The following is a 22,103-nucleotide window of genomic DNA, read 5'->3' on the forward strand; positions in this document are numbered from 1 at the left end:
TAGACCTCAGCAGTCATCTGCTGCATGCAGCCAAGCATAGACCTCAGCAGTTATCTGCTGCAGCAGCCAAGCACAGACCTCAGCAGTCATCTGCTGCAGCAGCCAAGCATAGACCTCAGGAGTCATCTGCTGCAGCAGCCAAGCATAGACCTCAGGAGTCATCTGCTGCAGCAGCCAAGCATAGACCTCAGCAGTCATCTGCTGCAGCAGCCAAGTATAGACCTCAGCAGCCATCTGCTGCAGCAGCCAAGCATAGACCTCAGCAGTCATCTGCTGCATGCAGCCAAGTATAGACCTCAGAGGTCAACTAGGTCTGTATATGGCTGCAGCAGTCTGTGACGTCCCTACACAGGTTAACTCATGCCTGTAAACAAAGCGGGGAGAACAGGAGTTATGGAGTCGATAAGGAATTTTTTTCCACCAAATGGGGTAAATTGGCTTCTGCCTAATTAGGGTCAATTCCCACAGACGGATCTTTGCCGCGTTCCCCGCAGTGTAAATCCGCAGTGGAATAACGCAGCTATTAGCTTCTATTGAACCTAATGGCCCAGTCCTTGCATGCGGGATTCTGCCACTGATTTACACCGCGAGAAAAAAATTGTGGCATGTTCTCTTTTGCTGCGTTTTTCTGAGGTCTCCATTAATATAGTATTAAGAGAAACCGTGGAAAAATGCGGTAAAAAGTGCGTTGTTTTTTTTGATCGCCAGTGGGGACTATTTTGTTTATCCCCGCGTGGCATAAAACAGCAGGTGGATGCTGCTCTGTCCGTGGGCATGAGGCCTTAGGGTTTTTTTTTACCTTCCTCTGGATCAACAAGGGGGGGGGGTGGAAACAGGCTGAACTGGAGGGACATTTGTCTTTTTTCATTTATTGCGCACTCAGCATAACATGGCATGACAATATAGAGAAAGGATCGCAATAGAGATTATCTGAAGTTGTGGTTGAAGTTCAGCCAAAGACGTACGGACTTTATACTTGTATAACAGCCATCCACATTCACCGTCCGGTCTTGTTCTTGTTACATCTATTAATATTAGTCATTGAATGCATTCAGGCTTTCTTTCCATTATTTCTGACTACAGTGGGATATATCTGTAAATGCAGAGTGACAGTTTTAAGCTGTTTCCATGTGCGCTAACCACCTATACTGGGATCTGCTAACACTGATTTCTTTCATTGCAGGAACTGGTAAAAGAAATGGTAGAAGCAGATATTCATCTGATGGAAACTAATCCCAACGCCTGAAGCAGCCGCCCTACTGAACCCTTCAGAACCAATAAGGGCGACCTGTTAAATCACAACATCCGATCACTCCTTATAGATAGCTCTACCATTGAAATGATCCTTGTTCTCTGACTTGCTGGCCGGCGTACGTATAATCGGCGCACAGTGTCCGCAGTCACTTACATTTGTCCTTTTTTATTACTGGGATGTTTGTTATATTTTCATTCCTGTTGTTGGGTCTCTTTTGCTACTTATTATGTGCTGATACTTAAGAAGTCATTTACTATAAATGCTCTGAACTCCAACAATATATCAATCTTGATTTTTTTTTTCTAGCTCTTTCACATTTGTTCTTTCTTAATAAATTGCTTTGTAAAAAAAAATATTCGTCTGGTCATTCCAATCATATCATATACCCCAAAATACGAATGGCTCATATCAGAATGTGGAAATGGCAAGCAATTGTATAGTATATTGTTTATTCTCAAGGCTGGCGATATACGGGCGCGTATTCGCATGTAAAATGGTGTGTGCAATACGCAGAGCGGAGAACACATTGATGTCAATGGCTTCATTCACATGTGCGTATTTTTTCTGCGCGTTGCAGCTGTGCAAAAACTCAAACAACGTAGTACGCTCCACTTTCCTGCCCATTTGCGCAGAAAAATCCCCAAAGAAGTCAATGGGGATGCGTGAAACACTGCATAATTGCGCAGGAAAAAGAACACATCTGGAGCTCATTAGACTAATTAACCATTTCAATCGGTACGTATTTTTTCGCTACGCACAGATGAATGCCTTGCAAGTGCAAAAAGTAGAGTAGAATACGCCGATGTGCGGCAAAAAAGCATTGTTGTTCTCCAAAAACGCTACGCTCATGCACGTGCAAATAAGCATAACTGTGACCCAGAACATTTGCAGAAGGGATTGAGCAATAATCGCACTGGATCCTTATGGTGACGCGGGTTTGTGCGGCTCTAACTGCTGCACTCCTGCCCAGCAAAAAACAGGCATTACAGGGAAACACGGAATTTAATTGTTTCTTTTAAAAAAAAAAATTTTTCAGCTTTTGGGGGTAAAATAATTATGTGCCAGACCAGGCAGATACTAGGCTACTGCGTTGTATTGCAGATATCGCACACAGTTATTACACTATAAATTAACTTTCTAAACTTCTAGGACTTCTGCAAACATTCTTCTTTAAAAAGCAGACATAGATGACAGCAGATGGGCCAACGGTAGAAAACCTCCATACCCTGAGGACTGCGAGCTAGGTAATCAAGGCATTAGAGGCAGAATGTAATATTATAGCACATTTTATTGAAAAGTCCTATAAAATGGTATTTATTATACAATAAAATATATAAGCGCTCCCACTATTATATAGTTATGTGATATAGTATGGTTTGCCCCAGGACGTCAAGAATTGATCCAGGAAGGTACATGAGAACATCACGGTCTATAGGAAACAAAAGCTCAGTTCAATCTGTGGTAATAAAAATATCACTTGGGAACAATCTCAGAGCCTCAATATTATTAGGACCAAGAGACGTGCGTGCGAGGTAATGCAGATGTAACTCCCAGCATACCAATGGCGTTCCATTGGTAAAGTCATTCATACTGTGGCAGATATCTATTAATGTATGCTCCATTCTTGAGGACCATTCCAATTTAAAAATAAGATTGGACTGCTCAACATATTGAAGTACATTTATATTTATGGCCACTTTTACCAACACATCTTTAACCTGGGGCTTTCAATCTACTGACTCCAAAACTTGTGTATCCGTTGGAATATGATATATGATAAAGAAATATGTCAGAAGGTTCATAAACCACATATTGTCAACATATCCCTCCATTTCTTATACCCAATACAGTCAACACTAACATTGGTAGACATGGTTACGTATCATATGTATACCCTCTCTATATGTATATATATATATATATATATATATATATACCCTTCTGCCAATTTACCTGTGTAGATGTAGACTTTCCGTAGAAGTTTTCTTTCAGTTCAAGTTTCAATAAAATCGATGAGGGGATCTGCAGCAGTGACACATGCCACTATTTAAGAATCCACTTCCGGCTTGAAAAACTACCACAAAACAATGTTTTTGCTCCAGGAAAAAAAAAAAGCTGTATGTAAACTATTTTTACTCGTGTTTTGTCTTCAGAGTTTTTTGCCATCAACATATACTACAGACTTCTATTGACCATATATGTACAGATTCTCATGACTAATTGTTATCTCTTTGGTACCACAAACAATCTGTTTTGTCCAATCACATCACTCTCCCAATAAAGTATCTACTAATGTAACGTGCGCCCATTTACTGACAAGTATTTCAATTGCAAAAAAAAAAAATATATCAGAAAACTTTTTGTGTTGGGGAAATAGTTTTTGCATCTAGGGTTAGCTTTACTCACTCTGCAAATGCGCGTTTCAGTAATGCAAGTTAATAGCTCAAAAGCCTCCTTTGAGAATGTGGTTAAGTGTAAGAAGTGTGTACGGGGAGGTTTGAAGTTGTCTTGAAAGTAGTAACCTAGTACAGAATTGGTGACAAAAAGCTCCTCTATATCCAGGCCCCTGCACCTTCAGAATAGTGCCATTCATATGCCTTTCCTGTTTCTCCTTTCTATAATTAGGCACAGGATCCTGAAGCAGCTGAAATGATGGCAGAGAGTAGAAAGACTATACCTACAAAGCTGTAAAGTTAGTAAATGTTGATCAAGGCTCCTTTGCCAAGGCACCCGGGTTATGCAGAGGTCATTAAGCCCATACTGCACTAAAGGATCTTCCATCAAGTTTCCCCTCTTAAATCCCATTCATTTTTTTTTTCTTAACTTGAGGTCAGGCATCAGAAGAAACAGTAAATGTGTTGTATATTTGCAAAGATTCAAAGATGTAAATGCAGCCCTTTAGAAAAAAAAGTTTTATGGGGTTAAAGAAAAAGGGAAAAATAGCACAAAGTATTGAGTGTTTTCTTTGGCACGTTGCGTATAGGATTCAGCTTCGACATTACTGAATAACTCAGAGCAAAGGATGGACAGACACTTGTAAGAGACAAAATAGGCATTAGTCACATGATGAGTGAATAAGGAAAGTGATTTATTTTCTACATAAAGTTTATTATAATTGCAGTCCTTATTAAAAGTCGATTCAGTTATGTTATAGAAGAACCTACCCACCCTGGGAGTATGGATTACACTTCTATAAATGCAATAGAGGGATGGAATTATTTTATGTGCTGTATGCCACAACCATTTATATATTTTTTATATGTTAAGAATGTAAAAATATAAATAAAAATATAAAAAAGATAGAAATATTAAATTATGCAAGGAGAATAATAAAAAAAAATTAATATATATATATATATATATATATAATGTTACAGAGCTATAGGTGATTACCTGCCTAAAACTTCACAACTCCCCTGTAGAATGCACAAACTGTCATGTCCACCTTATTTAGTAAATAATCTAATATTTAGTAAAGAGTTATATGATTGTAAACTTTTTATTTGTTTGTATATAAAAATTAAATAAATATAGAATTTAAAAAAAAAGGATGTATAAATATTCAGAAAAGTACAATGCAGGAGTGAGACAACGTTTTCCAATAGTTGGGAGTAATTTTTCATGGGCTTCCTCCTTTTGGGCACAGTATTAATTAATTATGACATCCAAGTCTCTGAGTAATTTAGCGAAGGAGGGAATATTTTTTGCTGGAATGAGTGTTTTTGTAGTGTGTGTGTAGTGTGGGGGCCGCCTGTGCTGGAGAAGAGAGGGCTCTTTGTATGGCACTGATGATGGAGGAGAAGGAGCCTTCCAGAGGTGTTCAGTGGAAAGTCTGGGCCTGGCCTGAGATGTGGAACACCTGGCTTCTGAAGAGTGTCCTTAGAGGACACCTTGCTGAAAGTGCTGGAGGACCCGGGTCAGCAGTGGTTTGCTGCTAATGGGAAGCAGATGAGTGTGGCCCTGCAGCACCCAGCCGGCTGTTATATGGCCCCCTGGACACTTCCCCTCCCAGCAGTCTCCCCAGGCGCTTCTATTCTTCATGTGATGGTCTAGAACTGCTGCGGATGTCGCACTCAGGGAGGCCATTGCTCGGTGCAGACCTGCTGCGCTATGTACTGTGCACACTGCGCGGGAGGCGCAGAAGCCCGCAGGTGTCACTATATAGAATATATATTATTCACCCATCGTCATAATATAATTGTGAGATGTACAGTTAGAATGATGATGGTAATAATAGGAGCCCATCTACAGACACACAAAACAGCAACCAATAATAGACAAACGTATCTCTCAGCACCGCCGATAATAGGAAATAACCAGCCGCAACAGTCACCGAGCGGTTGTAATACTATTCTGTATGTACTTAGATGGGGTGACACCGGCAGGGAGGGTCCCCGTGTGGCTGTGATAACTTGTAGGACACCCCGAGCTGTGTAGTAGTGAGATGTTCTCTACAGGTTTACTGGAGGAGAACAAGAGTTATTAGCAGCTAATGTATCTGCAGGCGATCTCTCCTCCTCCACCTCTCATGACTTGTCAGTGCAGGAGGCTGCGGAGAGGGCACAATATACAGAGTCATAACTCATAGTCTGCATATACGACATACCTGCACTCAGAGGAGGCGGCTGCACATATATACTGCCAGGAGTTATCTGTCTATCTCATAGCTATCTTTATCTACCTCTCATATCTATTTATGTATCCATCTATCTTTATCTGGCTATCTCTCTCTCATATTATCTATTTAGTAATATTCTATTATCTATATTTCTATATCTATTATCTACCTACATATCTATCTCATATCCATCTATCTGATATCTATCTATCTGTCCTCCATCTATTTTTATTATCTATCTACCTATCCATCTCATATCTATTTATTTATATTCTATTATCTATGTTTATATATCTATCATCTACATACATATCTATCTATCTCACATCATCTATCAATCCATATCTAACAATTTACATCTCATATCTATCTATGTACACAGACACACACATATATATATATATATATATATATATATATATATATATATATATATATATATATATATATATATATATATATATATATATATATATATATATAATGATGGTTCTGTATAACTTCCTGGTAATGTTTTCACTCAGGCTCCAGCACTTGGAACATAGAATAGATACCTCATCCCTGGGATAGGAGAGGGGAGTAGAGGGTACAGCCGGGCTGATCCCGCGGTGCCACTGCTACAGGACTGAGGGTTCAGACGAATCTTAGGGCTGCGATCACCCTACAGAAGATCTCATTGGCGGATGACTGTTCTGAAATAGTCCAAACAAAAACCAAGTGCAGCAGGGCAGTTGATGAAGTCCCAGAAATAGTCAGTTGCAGTTCCTGTCTCTGGAACCGCAGTAGCACCCCACCATGCTATGATCCCTACACCTCCCGGCCAGCCATCATAATGTATGCGGCCTATGAGCAGAGGTGATTATTATAGGACCAGAGGTGATTTGTTATGGAGGTAGAGCAGTGATTGTAATAATGTAATTAGAAGAGGTGATGGCTGACTGAAGCACAAGAAGTCGCCTGTGTGCGACACACAATAGCAACCCTGTGCTAGTAGTCCCTTATGTCTCCATATAGCAATGTACAGCTCCATGCCATTCGATAGACCCAGCGTCTATTAATTAGCGGCGGAGGGAGCGGGATCAGCCCTGGTCCAGCGCCTGTGCCACTAGCTAGTTCTCAGAGAAACAATCATATTCTTGCAGATAGGATACATTTAATGCCTACCAAAAAAAATAACTAAAATTATATTGAACAGCGAAATTTGGAGACTATTTACGTCTCCTCATCAGGCATAGTATAACAAAGCCGCTAAAAGTATTACATCTACATGAAGATGACTTTGTTTCTCTCTGAGAACACTTTCTTAACCTCTTCTCTGTAGACTAGCTGGTGGGACATGAAGGTGCCGGACATGGAGAATAAATAGGAACCTCACTGAATGTAGTTATCGACACATTCTACAGACTATAATAACATTTGTTCTATCCATCATCTACCTGACAAATAATAAAACATTTTCTAACGGGACGAAGTGTAATAATCGACTCTATGATATACTAAATGCACTGCGATATATACATACCTTCGTATTCTGAATTAAAAATTATATCATTAAGTAGATTTTAGTGCAACCTAATGATATAGAATCTATAGCCTGAGATCCTAATTTAGTGCAGTAGAGATAAGAAAAACTTACACAGATGATCATATAATGAGTGCCGCTCTGAAGGTACACACAATAAGGGTGTCCTTAATTGGATTGGGTCCCCTCAGCTCAGACTGCTACAGGAGTGCTGCCTATACACTGTGACATCCTCTCCCCTGTGTGACCCCAGTCCCCCTCTCCTGTCTCTCCTCGCCCTGAAAAATGATTCCCAGTCTGTGATTGAGTTTTATTCCTTCCTGACCAGACCTGCTTTTATTACATAGAGCCCATCAATCTTGGCCTAACGCGACATTTGTTTATAGCTCTGGAATGAAATGAATGGCTTTATGAGTCTGATCATAATTACATCTAGAGGCCTCCACTCATCCACACACATACATCACATAGCACACCGATAGACAGCCACAAAGAGAGAGCATATACTGCTGCAGCATTTATATACCTGTTTGTCCATCTATCCCCTCGCGATAGTTTTATATATATATATATATATATATATATATATATATATATATATATATAGCTAGCTATCACAAGTGAATAAATATGGTTAATTTGTATATAATTTGTATGTAAATTAATTTGACAAAAGGAGATAAATCATATATATATATATATATATATATATATATATATATATATACACGATTTGTTTCCTTTTGTCAAATTAATTTACCAATCCATGGTTTTCATATTATTTGTTGTATATATAGAGAGACGGAAGAAAGAAAGTAAAGAATTAATATGTACACCAAAGATTGGTAAATGTGTTAGTAAAAACAAATAGGTTGTTTACAAACTTACAGATAGAGGGATCTAATGACTGTGTACATGTATTAGTAAATGTATTAATTTATCAGATCGGTCTCATAATTGTCTATTACTCAATCTGTTAGTAAATATCTGTCGCTATCCATCCATCCGCTGTCATTGCGGTCCTATAACTTCATTATATTTAAATGCTATACACAATTTAAAAAAATAAATTTCATATACATATGTGTGTTCTGTAATCAAAAAAATATTCTGGATGCAGCTAGCGGACTTTCTATAGTTTTGGAGTTCTGGTAAAACGCAGCTAATAAGTGCAGAGTAATTTTAGCTACAATAATATACCTATTTGACGAATAATGTAGGAAGACTAGTGAGTCTGTATGTGTCAAACAAGTCCGAAAACTCTACTTCTATCGAATCTGCCATTAAATCTAGACAAGACTGTTGATTAGTATACAGTGCCCATATATCGCTAATTATGTCTACCCACCCCAAATCCCTGTATACTCGTCTGTCACTCACACCTGTATTATTGGAGATCAGATTAGATAGATGATAGATAGATAGACAGTGTATACAGAAAGTTTGACATCTATCTATCTATCTATTCTATATCTTTGAGTTGTATATATGTGTGTCTGTTTGTGTTTTGGGTCCAGTCTCTCTCTATGTGTCGTAGACATTTAATCTTCTAGTCAGTATGAACTATTTAGGCATTTCTAGCTCACCTACAGGCATTGGTGTCCACCCTGTCTAGGTTCCCGCAGGGTGCTGCGGCTGCACAGTTCTAGCACTATCCAGTTCTATCCACCAGAACAAGAACAGACTGTACATTCTGCAGCGGCATATGCATGCAGCACCAGAGAGCCCCGGCTCCGTGTACAGAGGAGCACTGACCTCTGTATAGGTAGGTAGTGCACTGATAGTTGCCCGCATGCAGCTATTGCCCCGAGCACTGTGCCCTCCTCGGCGGCCGCCAGCGCTCCATGTTATTTTCCTACAATTAGTCATGCCCCTCGCATATTTGTCTTGCCTATTTCTGAATGATGAACGCTAAACAGGACACCACAAAACACTACACATGCCAGCCATACCCCTACACACTGCAAAATGCACAGCATGCTCCAGTCATACAGACACACATATATCACATAACATAATATTATCATCTGCTGGAACTTCATTACTTGGATGTAGCATACAGCATTTCTATCTATCTATCTATCTATCTCACATCTAAACATATATATACATATATATTTAGATATATACAGTATATAATTATTAGGTTGAAATTACACATACAGTCTTTTTGGCGGTGTATAATGCAGTTCTTAGCCAAACACAGCAGTGGATACAAAAGAGAGAAATATCCGTTTTTCCTTTATACTTTTACAGTCTTTAAATCGGAAAACTGCATAAAAAATGCAACAAAAACTGCATGCGTGATTCCAGCCTTAAACTATTGTCAATATGAAAGCCGACAATGAGAAATTGTTTTCGACACTCCATCTAATAAGCAGAAATAAAATCTCCCAGCCCTCACGATTATTAATAGTTTGTTTTACAAGTATTGTCACTATTATTATTTTGATATTATCAAATGTTATTATTAATATTAACAATAATAAATAATGGTATTATCCCAATCACTATTACCATCGGAATATTATTATACACTGTATAATTACTAATCATCATACTTGGTGTCTATGAGTAGAGACCTGTTCTCCCAATTTAAATAAAAAGCCAATTATGTTAATGCTGAACATCAGCCAGAGTCTGGAGTCATTGGTGCCAATCTAGAAACACCTACTGTAGGTAACAGCTGGGAAGCAATTCCAAAGGATTCTCCTTTTTTACCATCAGCCCAATTCCCCTATTGAAAATATATCGAGACAAATATGTCATAATTATTATTTCTGACTATGATAAGTATATAATTGTTTTTATGTTACATTCATACTTTATATATTTAATGAACGCTCTTTGCTGCTAAAGATACAATATACTAAATATACAAACCGAAGATCCAATATATTAAATATACCAGCTATGAAACTACCAAGTATTCCGCTGTTTTAATTGCGGGGCAGTGAACGGAATTAAGAGATACACAGATATTATACCTGCATGGATACATGACATAGATGTTATCATTTACATACATAAATAGAGAGAGATGATAGAGAGTATAGAATCAGATGATACTTATATAAACGGTATTTTATGAAGTATAGATAAGTAAATATGATGATAGATATAGATATGAGCTAGAGATAGATAGATAGATAGATAGATAATATGCTGTTAAATATTTTATAATGCGGTGATAGATGGATGATAAACAGATATGTGGATATTTCATGATTAGATCCATAAATAAATAAAATAGTAATAATAATTAATAATGAAGGTGACATATATTAGTATTATGCGTAAACAAATGCTGCAGCACGTTAGAACAGAAATAATGACCACAACATACTTGACGTGCCTGGACCACCAAGGAGAATTTCAAGTGTCAGTAGACAAGAAGAAGACAGAAAAGTAAATTTATCCTCAAAATATTTATCTGACCATATCCAGAAATGTATGACTGTTCTACTACAGTGCTGGTTTTATGGAAGGTGTATCCTGTTTTGCCTTCGTTTGTGATACTGTCTAGATATGAATACTTCTCGGTATGTAAAATAAAAGATATACAAATAGTGCTCTGCACTAAACACATCCGTTCATTAATGGGAAGAGCGCTGAAGGTTTTGCTGAATTGAAATAAAATGATCGCAAATGTATCAGCAATAAACTGGACAGTGAAGAAGTAACGAGTCTTAAGTGTCTCTCTAGATAAGAGTCTGATAACTCCCTGTGATTAGGTGTCTGAGGCCTAGATATCTGTAATCAACTAATCAGCCCTCCAATACTGATTGACAGGGTGGATCACTGGGAGCTAATGAATTTACTGCATTTCCTGTTGTATCTGGGGGAAGGGAGTCTGAGCATTGCCCAGCAGCTGACTGCTAGACGAAGGTTAAAGCGAGCAGGCAAAATGGCGTTATTATGTAAAAGCAGCTGAAATGTGTGAGCAGGCCATCCACCTACTGTGAGTACTGAGTCTACAGACGGGAGCAACAAGATCATCGCTTATTCTTCACCCCACAGTAGTGACTGCTTACACAGCCAAGAAGAAGCAATGAAAAATACATACAGAGGAAGAAAGAGTGTATGTGTATATATACATACACACATATTATATTATATATATATATATATATAATATATAATATGTGTGTATGTATATATATATATATATATAATATGTGTGTATGTATGCATATATATATATATACGCATTTTAAATGTATATATTGAAAACTGTATATATATATATATATTATACGTAGATATATGTAAATAATATTATACGTATTAGAAAATATATATTATACGTGTAAAATATGCACCTCTTTCTCTCTATATGTATCTATACAGAGAGAGAGAGAATAAATAATTAATATGTACACCACAGATTGGTAAATGAGTTGGAAAAAGCAAACAAATTGTTCACACGCACACATACATCTTGATAGATAAATAGCTAGGTAGGTAGATAACTAGATCGATCGATCGATCTGATAAGTATATATATCGACTCACACATACTTTTACATAAACTTGTTTACCTATAGTAAAGCTTCAATACCTTGTATATTTCGGTCGGTCTATATATCTGTCCACACATAATTGTGTATACGCATCTATTACATGAATAAATATATTTTATTATGAAATCTTATAAATTAGTGAATTGGTACAATAGTTTTGGACAGTTTTGGCACAGTACAGACAATAGGGATAGTTGACTCCTCTTATCACGCCCCTCCGGAGGGGTAATTAATTGTCCTGACAAGCCCTGCTGCTCATTCTATTAATGACTTTCCATTAATGGGAGAAGATAAAGTTTAGGAAGCAGTAGACGTTCTTCTCGTTGACATAGAATGGTCATTTATTAGGAAACACACAATACTACTATGCCTTCAGAAGAAACAAACCGGTAACATAGACGGGGTACAATTTCCCTTTTTTGTTGTAACGAAAACTCAAATGTTCACACAAGCAGATGGACAACATTGTCTGGTTTGGTCCTCATTATCCATGTAGACATTAAAAAATAAATTACTATATTGCAATATACATGTCCATATAGAAAGCTCGCCATATATATATGCTCTGTAACATAGGAAAATAAGATAACCTTACAAAAACAACCTGTGGAACTTACGTGTTGTCCCTCTACAAACCTGGCAGTCTGTACAAACTAAAGGGGGGTCTTTACAAGAGTTCTGGACAATGTGGCACTACTGAAGGCAGCCCCTCTTCTCTGGGGGTCAGAACTTGCTGCAGTCATACACAAATGCCCCTGATGTGCGGTACAGAGACTGACTGGAGGGGAAGGACATCTGACAGCTGCTATTACCGTTCACAGGGGAGCTGTTCAAGCCAATTCTCTGCGACTCAAACATCTCTCGCACAGAGTGGAAGTTCTGCTGCTGTCCCGGGTAGGTGGCCCCAGCCAAGTGGCCTAAATCCCCCGACTGGTTCAAGTACCATGAAGGCAGCCTGCCCTGGTGAGGGTGCTCCTGGCTGCCATGGCTCAGGGCAGAGCTGCTGGTGGTGGTGATGGAGTAGTCGGGCAATGTCTCTTCCACTGTCGTGGCCACCGGGGTGCTGCCTGCGGACAGATGGCCAGACCTGTCCCCAGAGTAGAGGCTCATGGCTTGCATGTTACAATGATAAGTCCCTGCAGAGTTGGCACCACTGGTGCTCTGACTACAAGGGGAGCTGTAGATGGAGCCCTGACCCGGGGAATAGCTGAGCGACAGAGAAGGGGCAATGCCAGTCCTGGAAGAGGCGATCAGACTGGTGGCCAGTTCTCCTGTGGCCTGCGGAGACCCCCGAAGGGAGGTCATGATGTTGTCCACACTGAAGCCCTGGCTGTGGTGCTGGTGGTGGGACTCGGCCGTGTCCAGACTCATGGACCTGCTGGAGGGGATGCTGTGGGGGCTGCCGCTGGACATACTGCTGCTGTCCGGGCTCTCGATCTTGGGCACGGGGTTGAGGGCAGGAGACATGGCTTGGGGGGGAGAAGCGGTGCCATTCTCGGTCTTTATATCCTGGATCCTCACCGGCTGGCTGTTGCTGTCCTGCTCTCCCTGCTGGGACTGTCTCTGCTGGGACTGCTGCTGGCCGGAGGGCGTCTGGGACGGATGGTGCTCCTTCAGCAGCCGGTCCTTCTCCTCCTTGGTCCCATCCTTGACCACATCTTTCTTCTTGAACCTGCGCCTCCGCCTCAAGAAGCTGCCATTCTCAAACATGTTGTAAGAGTCGGGGTCCAAGGTCCAGTAACTTCCTTTGCCCGGCTTCTTGTCGTCCCTGGGCACCTTGACAAAACATTCATTGAGGGACAAGTTGTGCCTGATGCTGTTCTGCCAGCCTTGCTTATTGTCTCTGTAGAAGGGGAACCTCTCCATGATGAACTGGTAGATGCCATTCAGGGTGATCTTCTTGTCGGGGGCATTCTGGATGGCCATGGTGATGAGAGCGATGTAACTGTAGGGGGGCTTCACCATATCCTTGGGTTGAGGTTGAGGAGTGTAAGGCCCATAGGCTCTGGCCATGCCGGCCTGGTACTGTTCGTGAGCCGGGTGGGTGTACATGCTCATGGGGGCAGGCATGCCAGTGTAGCCCCCACCGGCTGCTGCCGCAGCTGCTGCTGCCCTGTAGTAGCTTTGATCCCCTCCGAGGTATGGCACAACACCCAGGGAGTTTGGGCTGGACACTGAGTAACGCGCTTGCATGATTCTGCCACCTCCTAGTGGAGGCCAAGCCTGCCAGCCTCCCGCCCGGGCACTGATGAGAGAGGTGGGCGCTGGGGGGTCAGGAGCCAAGTGTCATACACAATCCACAGTGCGGAGCCGCAGCCCGGGCCGGGCATGCAGGTCACCGCACACAGTCTGTCCGGGATGCTGCCGTCTCCTCTGTAGATCCCCGGCGTCTCGTCCCGGCGCTCCCGGCTGTCTCTGGATACAGATAACCTTCCCGGGGAGTGCTAGCAGCCGGCAGGGTCCCGGGGCCGGTGACCGGGGTGCAGCTCTCAGGCTCCCAGCGGCTCGGGGAACATTGGGAAAACTTGTGAACTTTGAGCATCCGTCAGCAGGCAGGGACTTTTCTACGAGCACTTTTCTACGAGACTCTCCAGACCACGCCCCCGGACAGCTGTCAGCCAATGAGGGAGTGGGACGCTCACACAGACTCCGGGGGCAGCAGTGCCGGATCCCAGGCGCTGACCACACACCCTGCCCACTGGCCGCACACACCGGGCACCGGGCACCCATAGTAATACACTGCAGCACACACCGGGCACCCAGAGTAATACACTGCAGCACACACCGGGCACCGCTTACACTGGCGGGCACCCATAGTAATACACTGCAACACACACCGAGCACCGCATACACTACCGGACACCCATAGTAATACACTGCAACACACACCGGGCATTGTATGCACTGCCGGACACCCATAGTAATACACTGCAGTACACATCGGGCACCGCATTCACTGCCGGACACCCATTGTAATACACTGCAACACACACCGAACACCACATACACTGCAGGGCACCCACATAATACACTGCAGCACACACCAGATCGGGCACTGTAGTAATATACACTGCAGCACACCGGGTGCCTCATACACAGCCAGGCACCCTCAGTAATACACTGCAGCACACACCGGGCACCCCATACACTTCAGCACAGCTGGGTACAGTTTATGTGCTTTAGAAAAATAAACTAATTTGTTTCCAGGTGGCAGCAATATTGGCAGCATGTGCCCACCACTGATGCTCATGGGCAGCTCTACACCCTCTCTCTGGAGCTGGATGGGTTAAACAAAATACAAAGCTTTGCCTCAGTTGTGTAGATAAGACACTGCTCACTGAAATACCTCCTAATTAATATCCCACACCCGAATTATCATAGGTGATTGCAGACTGGCATGTGCCCATCACAGTGTGGCAGCTGGTCCCATCACCGGAGCAGGACACCAGTACCTTGGACATCTGCCTGGAGCTTTGTGTGTATTTGTATTTATGCTATTAACATCTTATTAAAGCAATTACAGAAGGTTTGGAGAAGGAAGGTGAAGTGTGAAGATTTGGGCTCTTGTCACCTCCTGGGCTTCACACGTCCTTCTTGCTTTGTACAGAAAGTGTAAAATGAGCCATTTGGTCTTTATTATCTCCAATCTGCTCCATTCTCACCTGCCTGTGACTTGTAAATAAAAGCCAGGCATGTGAGCCTGTGTGCCAACCTGGCTGCATCCCGCCCATGTGTATTGGGGAGCACAGGGTTAATAGGAAGGAGTGTGACAGGGACTGCAGAGCTGGATAGCGGGTTATGCAGACTCTTCCATACACAGACACTCTTTTACACCTGTTGAAGCAGCATTGCCATACAATGACATATCATGATTTCTGCAGTGTTAACAACAATAGGGAAAGGAACTGGACATTCCTCCTGATACTCCATGTCATGAGCTGTATAATGTATCGTTAGCAGCACTATTTATGGACTTTATACAGTGTATGTCATGTAAGGCTTATTATCCATGGACTGTATACAGTGTATATTATGTGAGGATCACTATTCATGAACTGTATATAATGTATATCATGTAATAATCGCTATTTATGGACTGCATATAATTTATATGATGTAAGGAGCACTATTCATGAGCTGTATACAATGAATGTGTTGTAAGGATCATTATTTGTGGACTATATACAATGTACATCATGTAAGGATCACTATTCATGTGCTGTATATAATGTATATAATATAACGATCACTATTTATGTACTGTATATAACGTACATCATGTAAGGATTACTATTCATGGACTCTATATCATGCATATCATAATGATCAACATTTGTGGACTGTATACAATGTACAGCATGTAAGGATCACTATTCATGAACTGTATACAATTTATATAAGGATCCCTATTCATGGGCTGTATAGTATATAATGGTAATGATATAAGGTTTATTATTCCCGATCTGTATACAGTGTACATAATGTAAGGACCACTATTCATGGGCTGTATATAATGTATATCATATAATGATCACTATGTATGGACTGTATATAATGTACATCATGTAAAAATGACTATTTATAGACTTTGTACAATGTACATCATGTAAGGATTACTATATATTAACTGTATACAATATACCGGTACATCATGTAAGGATCAGTAGTATTTATGTACTGCATATAATGTACATCATGTAAGGATCACGTCATGGACTGTATATAATGTATATCATAACGATCACTATTCATGGACTGTATATAATATATATCATATAACGATCACTATTCATGGGCTGTATATAATACATATCATGTAAGTATCACTATTCATGGGCTGTATTATTTAGGGATCACTATTCATGGACTGTATATAATGTATATCATGTAAGTATCACTATTCATGGGCTGTATATAATATATATCATGTAAGTATCACTATTCATGGGCTGTATCATTTAGGGATCACTATTCATGGACTGTATATAATGTATATCATGTAAGTATCACTATTCATGGGCTGTATATAATGTATATCATGTAAGTATCACTATTCATGGGCTGTATCATTTAGGGATCACTATTCATGGACTGTATATAATGTATATCATGTAAGTATCACTATTCATGGGCTGTATATAATATATATCATGTAAGTATCACTATTCATGGGCTGTATCATTTAGGGATCACTATTCATGGACTGTATATAATGTATATCATGTAAGTATCACTATTCATGGGCTGTATATAATATATATCATGTAAGTATCACTATTCATGGGCTGTATTATTTAGGGATCACTATTCATGGACTGTATATAATGTATATCATGTAAGTATCACTATTTATGGACTGTATACAATGTAACGTTCTATAATATAAGATAACTGTAGTTTTTTTGATACATCACTATGTTTGCAATCAGCATTTACGTTGTTTTGATTAAAATTATCCTGGAAATAGTTTATTTTTATTTTCTAGCTTGCCCCGAATATTGTCTGGTTTTAGTGGAAATCCTCCAGGAAGCCCGATCTGCTGAATGCCTGGGAATATTCGGAAACAGCCGAGTACAAACAACAGAGGTGATGCAGGAGAGAAGTAGTAATAGGAAGGGGTGCTGTTCCACCTCACCAGATGAGGACGAACTCTGGGGACACAGGTACTCGAAATTACTGCAACAATCGCTGGATACACAATAACAGAAGATGATATTACTATGCTGCGACCATGCAGAATTCTCTCTCCAGTGCTGCCAGCAGAGGTGATTCTTACTATTTATCCCTGACTCCAGTGATTTCTGATCACGGCCATATCATTGTCATTGCAGACATTTTGGCTGAATTATTATGAGTGATCCCCAGATGACACAGGTGAGGGGAAGGCGTCAGATTTTCCTTCCCAGAGACCTGGAGATGAACTTCTATTTGCCAGCCTGAGGCTGTTTGTACTGAGCGACATCTCCACATTTCCCTCTACTACTACCCCTCATACTAGCAGGCGGCTACTCAGCCTACTACTACTAGCTGAGCTCATAGTTCTGTGCAAAACAAAGTTTTACCACACAGGAAAAGATTAATTGTAGACTTTTACAGTTTATTTTTAATTTTATACATGCTGGAATTGCTTTCAAGAATTGCTTTCTTTCTTTAAAGTAGATAAGAACACATCATCTTCACCCCTTTTACAAATTACAGCAATAACAAAAAAAAAACCATATAGAATGTAATTATTATTAGGATTCATTTCCGTAATTATGAAAAATAGTTATATTTAATTATTAAAGTTTGCATAGCAAATTCTGTTTGAAATTTGTATTCATAGTAAGATCAAATAAATAAGTCATATATGTATATTTCTTGAGAGAACCAGAATTTGTACATTTGATACAGTAGATGTAATAATGCAGACTGTATCCTGCAGCACTCGGTGTTTATGACACAGAACCGACACAGTTTTTTAAAAGTTTTTTTTCCAACCAGAGAACAGAATTGCAATGGAAATATTTCAGAAATGCACTAATATACATTTATTATAATTGACAGCTGAAGTGTCACACTCTCCTGAGCCAGGAGAAGGTTATTTGGGGTGAAAAAGCGAGTTTGACACGAAGAAAGACAATAAATGTATTCGCTGTACAAGTCCCCGGCTCCTCTGTAGTGACCTGCAGTCTGCGAGCTCTGAGCATGGAGAGGCTTTCTATATATCTAGAACTGAATCCAACTCATGCATTTACAAGAATCAGCATGGGGTTTATATAAGATCTGTATTATAGGTTATGTTCTTGTAAATGTTTGTGTTATAGTGTTTTAAAATTACATTTCTTAACACAAAATCAAATAAAATGTATTTTCCAAATTAGAGTGAAGTTTGGGTTAGAAGTGAGGAGGGTAACCTGGAAAGTTGGAGAGTTGCATGGTTTACTATGGATCTGGACGTATGCAGTTTGTTATTTGGATTGAATTGGTATTTTCTCTTTGGATTTTTTTTATTTTGCACTGTGAGAACACAAGCCTAAAATGATTTGTTTCATCCCTGGTTATTTTCTCAGACTTGTAAGGCTATGTACCAAAAAGCAAGATATTTTTAAATATCAATTTTAGATTAATCATCTTCAGTGACACCTTTATTTACAAGGGCCGCTTCACGTTGATTTAGCACTCCCATCAGGTTTCTCTCTGGCTTAGTACAAAAAACCCAGATGATAAACAATGACAAAACGGAGCCCGTGGGAACGCTTGGTGGCAGCAGTTGTGACGTCAGATCTATTCATGAGACGGACGGAAAACTGTTACCTGCAGAGTAGCTCTGTCTGGCTTTGGACTATTGCACTAAGTGTACAGCCTGGTCATCAGTTGTGTTTAACTCAGTTCAGTGTCAACATTATGTATTAGAGGCATCATTATGTATTAGAGGACTGGAGTAATAAAATATTTAGTGACATCCTTATGTATCAGAGGGCTGGAGTAGTGAAATATTCAGTGACATCATTATGTATTAGAGGGCTGGAATAGTAAAATGTTCAGTGACATCATTACGAATTAGAAGGCTGGAGTAGTAAAGTGTTCAGTGACATCATTACGAATTAGAAGGCTGGAGTAGTAAAGTGTTCAGTGACATTATGTATTAGAGGGCTGGAGTAGTGAAATATTCAGTGACATCATTATTATGTATTAGAGGGCTGGAGTAGTGAAATATTCAGTGACATCATTATTATGTATTAGAGGGCTGGAGTAGTGAAATATTCAGTGACATCATTACGAATTAGAAGGCTGGAGTAGTAAAGTGTTCAATGACATCATTATGTATTAGAAGGCTCCAGAAGTAAAATATTCAGTGATATCATCATGCTATAGAAGGCTGGGGAGTTGAGTCACATTGGATGGCTGGAGTAATAAAATGTTCAGAGACATTATCATGTATTAGAAGGCTGGAGTAGTAAAGTGCTCAGTTACATCATTATGTATTGGAAAGCTGAAGTAGTCAAATGTTCAGTGACAATATGCATTGGAAGGATAGAGTAATAAAATATTCAGTGACATCATAATGTTATAGAAGGCTGGAATAGTAAAATATTCAGTGACATCATAATGTTATAGAAGGCGGACCTTTCACGTAGGACGGAATTACACCACGAGACGCAACCAAATCCACAGCTGCGAAAATTCCACTCGAAAATCCACAGGTAGGTCTCACTGCAGATTTTGATGCAGAATTGCAGACAAGTTTTAAGCCATTTTTAATTCGGTCTCAAAATCCGCAGGTAGCTTGAGCATTTTGGTGTGGAATGTACCGCGGCTTGTGGTGCGTCATGCGGCCTATTCTACCTCCATGTGAGAGGTCCCCAAGCCTGGTGTGGTAAAGTATTCAATGATGTGATTGTAGAGGTAGAGGGTAAAATGAAGTATACTGTATGCTACACTGGTAAAGCATTTGGATTATTATATATCAGAAGCCTGGAGTACTTAAGTATACTAAGACATCATTATATATCAGAAGTCTAGAGTAGTAACTTCTACTATGAGGTCATTATAATCATTATACATTAGAAGCCTGGAGTAGTGAAGTGTACTATGACATCACTGTATATCAGAAGCCTGGAGTAGTAAAGTGTACTATGATATTATTGTATATCAGAACCCTGGAGTAGTAAAGTGTACTATGACATCATTGTATATCAGAAGCCTGGAGTAGTAAAGTGTACTATGACATCATTGTATATCAGAAGCCTGGAGTAGTAAAGTGTACTATGATATTATTGTATATCAGAACCCTGGAGTAGTAAAGTGTACTATGACATCATTGTATATCAGAAGCCTGGAGTAGTAAAGTGTACTATGACATCATTGTATATCAGAAGCCTGGAGTAGTAAAGTGTACTATGATATTATTGTATATCAGAACCCTGGAGTAGTAAAGTGTACTATGACATCATTGAGTAGTAAAGTGTACTATGATATTATTGTATATCAGAAGCCTGGAGTAGTAAAGTGTACTATGACATCACTGTATATCAGAAGCCTGGAGTAGTAAAGTGTACTATGATATTATTGTATATCAGAAGCCTGGAGTACTAGAGTGACACCATCCTACATCAGAAGCCGGGAGTTCTATGACATCATTATACATCAGAAGCCTGGAGTAGTAAAGTGTACTATGACATAATTATACACCAGAAGCCTGGACTAGTAAAGCATACTTCTACTATGACATCATTATAATCATTATACATCAGAACCCTGGAGTAGTAAAGTGTACTATGACATCATTGTATATCAGAAGCCTGGAACTAGTAAAGTGTACTATGACGTCATTATACATCAGAAGCCTAAAGTAGTAAAGTGTAGTATGACGTCATTATAATCACTATATATCAGAAGGCCAGAGGAGCAGTGTACCATGACATTCTATGTTAGAAAGTTAGTGCACCCCACTATCTTATAGAGTCAGTGACATCATCACGTATTAATTCCTGGTGTGGTAAAGCATACATGTCTTACTCCCGGGGGCCACACTGGGGGCCACACTCCCCACACCTGAGCCGGACCTCCCATGCTGTATTGAGTACCGATGATTCCGCTCTCCGTAGACATCTGCAGTACCGGCAGTAATTACTAATCACTCCTCTCCCGGAGCTCCACGGTGATTCTCCGCAGGCGGCTAATTAGAGTCATCTCTGTAATTGAGGAGAGACGTCACGTGACGGGTCTCCAGTCTTTTGCAGGTAGCGCTGAGCGCTATCATCTGCACTGCCGGCTGCACCTCCCCTCAGCCCGGCGCTGCGAGGGACATCACCCTGCCGGAGCTGCTATTACCGGCAGCAGCTTCAGTGCTGGATGGAAAATGCCGACGTCTCCCACATTTCTTGGGATCTGCATAGTCCTGCGAGCGAGAGCCACCTGTCTGCTGGCGTGGAGAGGACGGAGCCAGAGCGCCCTCTAGTGGGCAATACGGCGTAACCGGTCACACAGATACCTGGCAGCTCCCTGGATGGTAATGGGGGGAGCAGATCGTGACTGATCTGCAAACTGCCGCATCGGCTTCTTTCTGAACAACTTTGTAGAAAATCACGGAGCCAAATATTTTATGGATAGATTGAAAAACAAGAAAAGCCCCCCCTGTCCATCCAGTCTGCCCCTATCTACGCACGTGCGCTAATACGTTCGCCGCTACGGAGCATCTTA

At 40.4% G+C, this 22,103-nt stretch overlaps 2 protein-coding genes across 4 annotated transcripts in view; one reads left to right on the forward strand and one right to left on the reverse strand.

Moving 5' to 3' along the window:
- The window catches only part of GMDS (GDP-mannose 4,6-dehydratase), a 621,910-nt gene extending 620,375 nt beyond the window's left edge, over positions 1 to 1,535 (forward strand). For all 3 annotated transcript variants that reach the window (XM_066579263.1, XM_066579264.1, XM_066579265.1), the window contains exon 12: positions 1,184 to 1,535. In XM_066579263.1, the coding sequence (XP_066435360.1) occupies positions 1,184 to 1,246 (63 nt within the window). In that variant the 3' untranslated portion in view covers positions 1,247 to 1,535. The remainder of the gene's footprint in view (positions 1 to 1,183) is intronic.
- A 10,479-nt stretch (positions 1,536 to 12,014) lies between these two features.
- FOXC1 (forkhead box C1) lies at positions 12,015 to 14,457 on the reverse strand. Its single transcript, XM_066579266.1, has one exon. The coding sequence runs from the start codon at positions 14,109 to 14,111 to the stop codon at positions 12,642 to 12,644; it is 1,470 nt and encodes a 489-aa protein (XP_066435363.1). The 5' UTR covers positions 14,112 to 14,457; the 3' UTR covers positions 12,015 to 12,641.
- Between the last annotated feature and the right edge of the window lie 7,646 nt (positions 14,458 to 22,103).

This window comes from Eleutherodactylus coqui, chromosome 9 (assembly GCF_035609145.1).
Source record: "Eleutherodactylus coqui strain aEleCoq1 chromosome 9, aEleCoq1.hap1, whole genome shotgun sequence".
NCBI lineage: Eukaryota > Metazoa > Chordata > Amphibia > Anura > Eleutherodactylidae > Eleutherodactylus > Eleutherodactylus coqui.

What these genes read in the sequence shown, in the direction of transcription:
- FOXC1 (XM_066579266.1), bottom strand. Translation starts at nt 14,111, where the DNA reads ATGCAAGCGCGTTACTCAGTGTCCAGCCCAAACTCCCTGGGTGTTGTG.